General features: G+C 48.5%; 2 protein-coding genes across 2 annotated transcripts; both read left to right on the top strand. All coding sequences in view use genetic code 11, as the record gives it.

The window, feature by feature from the left end:
* Positions 1–1,705: 1,705 nt before the first annotated feature.
* Positions 1,706–2,023, top strand: EGR_07709 (hypothetical protein; the record flags this gene model as incomplete). The annotated part of the gene is made up of 1 exon (XM_024496958.1): positions 1,706–2,023. One exon carries the CDS (start codon positions 1,706–1,708, stop codon positions 2,021–2,023), a length of 318 nt encoding a protein of 105 aa, XP_024348663.1.
* Positions 2,024–4,608: 2,585 nt separating this feature from the next.
* EGR_07708 (hypothetical protein) lies at positions 4,609–4,806 on the top strand (the record flags this gene model as incomplete). Its single annotated transcript, XM_024496957.1, has 2 exons — positions 4,609–4,670; positions 4,701–4,806. 2 exons carry the CDS (start codon positions 4,609–4,611, stop codon positions 4,804–4,806), a joined length of 168 nt encoding a protein of 55 aa, XP_024348662.1.
* Positions 4,807–5,021: the final 215 nt, after the last annotated feature.

The following is a 5,021-nucleotide window of genomic DNA, read 5'->3' as shown; positions in this document are numbered from 1 at the left end:
CCATTTTCATAAACCGTGGATGCATCGCATTACAAATTACGCACGAACATCACACACACACACACACACACACACACACATACATTTATATAGGCATACATATATATAGATGGGAGGGGTGGATAGAGGAAAGGGAAGGGGAACTCACACGTACGGGGTGTTCGACAGACTAGCTATATCTGGCTATGGAACGACCTCTCGGATGTGGCTGAAGCAGAAGTGTGCAAGTTACGTAGGTAGGCGTGAATGTCAACAGTGCTCGAGGCAGGTGAAGGGGTGGGCAGGCAGGCGGACAGGCAGGCAGGCGGACAGGCAGGCAGGCAGGCTTAATGTCACTCAAATGAATGGTCCGGAGGATGGAAAGCTCTCCATGATAGGCGATGGAAAGGCAGTTAGGTAGTCCTTCACAGCTTTCAGCAGGCAGCGCAAACGTCATTGCAGTGCAAACACAACAATGCCGACAACTTCAAAAATGGCTTTTTTTGCTGGTTTGCCAAAGCGCCATGGTCATCTTCCAAATTACAAAGTAGCCGGATGCGTAAAACCACATCACATGGTAGTTAAGTGCTTTTACGTGGGCGTTTCGACGGGTGCACAATTCCACGAAGTAGCTTACAGCCGTCTGTAATGCTGTGCCGTCTTCCAAAACGGTTAAGATTTTGCTGCATTTAGCACTTAGCTACCACTTTAATTACCTCTAGCATAAAAACGCAAAATGTAAGCCGTTGGAGTGGAGGAGAAGGGATGGAACGGAGAGGGAGAGACAGAGAGAGAACTCACCACAGTGCTCTTTCTGCCACGGCCCACGGAGGATCGAGGGGCGCAACGACGCTGACGGCCGAGGTTACTGTTCAGACCGGCGGTAGAGGCGGAGCGCGAGCTCGTCCGTCGACTCGGTGTCGCCTCCTTCTTGTCCGTCAATCGTGCATACAGCTAAGTGGGTGGACAAACACACAGGGTGGTGGCAGTGATGCAACGTATGTTGACAAAGAATGGCACAACAGTATCGCATGTCAATGAAGCTGTTATTTTGATGATGACCCAAGTAAGCCTACTGAGATTGGATTCATGATGTAGCTTTGTGAGGTACGGAATGAGTTTTGCTTAGGGATTTTTAAATCGCCCATTACCACACCCCGTGAATGCTAAATTAAAGTCATGTGCAAAAAAAACACTTCAGACATCATGATCACAATGGATTGACACTACCGCCTAGGGAGCGATAGAGAGAGAGGGAGTGGAAGAAAGGGAGGGTACCTTCACCACTGCAAAGCACACAGCCCGACCACGCAGTTTAAGGAAAAAAAATACTCAGAAATAAAAAAAGAAAAACAGAAATGTCCTTATGGGTGGATGTGCGAGGCGTACGCGCCTTTTACAATCCACTTGACGCACTCCAGCGACACCCTACCACCACCACCACCACTTGCTATCTCACCAAGCGGCTTTTTAAACGCACTAACATTTCCTGAAACCAACTAACGAAAGCGCAGCCATCAACAAAGTGGCGCAAAAGTGTGCAAAATTTGCTGGGAATAGGAGATCCACCAGCAACGCCCCCTGTCCTCTCCCCCTACCCACCGTTGTCAATGGCGGGTGCAGGAGAAAAGAAAACAGGCAGACCGACTACAGCAGACTGACAGTGCAGTTTCAACGACGCAGTGGGATGCTAAAAAAGTAGCCAACGCTACACTAAGTCCTGGGGATGAAGAGGCGGGAGGGGGTAGATAGGAGTCGACGGAGGGAGCAGCTCTTCTGCACCATGGCAACCGATAAAAACAAGGCAAAGCGCGACAACCTTGGCTATGGCGATGAGGAAGGGGAGAATCAACAACGCACCAACAGTCCGTCCGAAGGGGCATTCGGCACTGTTCGCGGAGGCGAGCGCAAGCCTTTGAGAAATGTTAATTTCAAGGCACTTCTCGCCTACATCAATCGCTTAGTCGTAAAAAAATGTCCACATGCTGCGAGCTTGTGCAAGGGAAAGTGCTACACAAATAGTTTAGTGCTCGACGCAGAGTAGAGCGTCTTTTGATGGAATAATCACGGTGGCCACAGCGGCGCCGTTGTTCGCCTTATCTGATGAATTGGTCGGGTGAAGAGGCCGACTAATTGGTCGGTGGGAGAGCTTGAAGATGGTAATTAGGGTTACAAACAATAATGGTGTATTCCAAATGAGAATGGCTACACACTTAGGTGGCTGATCACCACACCACTCCTCGTTCAACCAAATCTATTGTCTTTTTGCAATTTTCGTGTAAGTAACTCCTGTGCCGAAGTTATTATTTACCACGGTTTCTTCTCACGGGCAGTCGACGAAGCCGTTCGGAAGGATAGCAGAGGGAAAAAGCTCTCCAACCGCTACTGCTGACTTCGAAGGCAGGGTGCGATAATTAATCATTTCGGTAAGGCGAGATCGCTGTCCGGCAAACGCTTTGCCTCCTCCTCCGCCTCTGCCTGCCACCGCACTTTGATACCATCCAAGACTAAATGAATAGTAGGCTACTACTCCCTTTTAAGTATTCCTCTTCCACGGCAACGCCTTTGAAAGAATTTCTCGCCTCTCCACGACTCGGTGATCACGAGACACAAGTGTAGCCAAGGAGATTGCAACACTCATGCCACATTAAGTATCTGGCTGAATTTCGCAGAACTCATCAACAACAACAACAGGGGTGCTACACTTGAAGTGTGCACGATAGTGCCTCTGTGACCTCGTCGCTTTCCACTAATGTGCGTTACAAGTCTGCCTGAGATGAAAAAATTGGAGGAAGTAGCAAAGGAGGCAGCATTGTCGTACCAGCAATCCTACGCTCAAGGAGAACTGATAGACACTTCCTGCCTTTTGTGTCGGAATGACGGGAACACAGAAAAACTGGTTGAATTGGAAGTGCGCAAATGCAGTCAGAAATGAACAAGTGTTTGATTTCTCCACTCGCCGCCACTGGAGGGTGTAAGAGAATAATGAATGAGAAGCACGGTGGTTGTTCTGCCTGTCTGGGTGTTTGCATATCTCTCTCCACGTGTGTGCGTGTGTGTGTGGTCGCCTCATCCCCCATCCCCACCTCTCGTAAATAAACACACACACACACAGCCGCCATCTGATAATGGCATCACCCACCCACTTACCCGGCTAGCCATATAGTAGTGAGTGATTCCATTTGGTGGCGCTTATAATTTAGCAGTGCCACTGCAGCGGTTAAAAAGTTAACTCTCTTCTCTCTCTCTCTCTGTGTGTGTGTGTGTGGTGTGTTCATCTCTTCAACCTACATGTCAAAAGTCGGCAAGTACGCTATTGCAAGGACGGCGCGTTTTTATTGTGAAATGGTGCCTACAAACGCACCCACGTGTGCACGTGTCGCGCTAAGCACTAAAACACGGGCATTTTTGCCTTTCAAGTGTAAAATGAGGTTTCATTATCTTCAAAGCTGCCCCTATTACCTCCCGCCTCTTCCACTTTGCAATTTCGTACTCCGGTGAGAGGGAAGGCGGAGGCCTTAAAAAAAAGGGCGGAAAAATACTCTCGCCAGCACAAAACTGCCTTCCGTTCAACAGGGTTGAGCTGAGAGAGGCAGTTTGTGGAATGGGCAATATCCTTCCACCACCTGCCTAGAGGAGAGGAGATAACAGTTACCTCTCCCTCCTTAAAAAGAAGCACTGCTGGTGGTCGTGACGGTCAGAAATGATGCCTTCATTGAACATCACCAACGCTCATTCGACGTATAAAGGCAGGATGCCATGCCTCCCAGGCATGGCATTGAAACACCCACTTTGCATTGCATACACCAAATGTGCTCACAAAGACCACTTTACATTTGAGTGGCATAGCTGGGTAGATAGGACGGTTCTGGGTCGTCTACTGAACCACATCAAGGTACTTGTTAACATTAACTTGAAATAAAGAAGTAGTGGGTCAAAAGTAGCTTTCCAATGGCAAGTACTTTTCAATTTTACTAAAAAGTATTCTGAGCGATAGCTTGAAACCCGTGAGCTAAAACAGTAGAAAATCGGCTTCATTCAGCTTTGAGTACACATTGATCAAAGGAGTTTGGACTACGCCCAACATGACAGGAGTAGGTCTCGACAACACTTTCCCAAAGGCAAAAAAAATGAACCCCAGCATGTCCGAATGCGTGGAACAAATTCGTGTGCCTAGATAAGGCCCTGCGGGGCCTAACAGTCGCCTCAAGACATCACACAAACGCGCGCACACCATCCAGTTTTGTCCACCGGAGAGGGGAGGGGGGAGCGGAAAAACTCCCCTCCCTAGGGCGTGGGGAGGGGAAAGGCGTATTTCACGTTTTCGGATTAACAAGTGCGCAAGTGGGGCGATTTGCAATGGCTGACATTGGAACTGATAAACAAGAGCGATTCATTGTTCGATGGACCAGGGATTTGTTTGTCCAAAAAAAGGGGCAGGGGAAGGAAGGGTAAAGGCATTATAAAGGGGATACACCCCCACCACCACCACCACCCGCGTCATCACTACTGGTAAAGGTAACACGCACACATAATCACAATGGGTGGATAAACAATCGCCACAGTCTACGCTACACAATTTCTACTTTCTTTTCAGCAAAACCGGAGCAAACAAATGGGTCCACGAAAATGGTGTGCGAGTCCTCCCTGCACCGGATGCGCGGATACGTTTGTCAGGCAATGGTGCAAAGGTTGGTTGTATAAAAGGTAAATTGTTTCAGACCGTTGAAGAGGACACAAACACCCCCACAACTACCACCACAACTGCCACCACCACCACCACCACCTCCAACCGCCTCAACTGCAGCCTACTGCGTAAACGCCTAGATATGCTTGTAGAAACAAGAAGTAGAAAGACAATAATGCTTGTAGAGACAAGAAATTGCAGAGGTAAACACTTGTTCATTTTACACTTGTATGTGTGGTGACGGTTCTACTCCAAGTGGTGGTGATACGCAAACCAATGCATAGGAATGGAAATGGGCAGTGATTGAAGCCTGCACGTCCAACTTGAAGAGTAAAGGATGCAAGGGAACGAAGTG

The sequence above is a fragment of the Echinococcus granulosus genome, assembly GCF_000524195.1.
Source record: "Echinococcus granulosus chromosome Unknown EG_S00084, whole genome shotgun sequence".
NCBI classification, from domain to species: Eukaryota; Metazoa; Platyhelminthes; class Cestoda; order Cyclophyllidea; family Taeniidae; genus Echinococcus; species Echinococcus granulosus.
The sequence above is the reverse complement of the archived record's forward strand: the minus strand, read 5'-3'. Positions and strand labels throughout refer to the sequence as shown.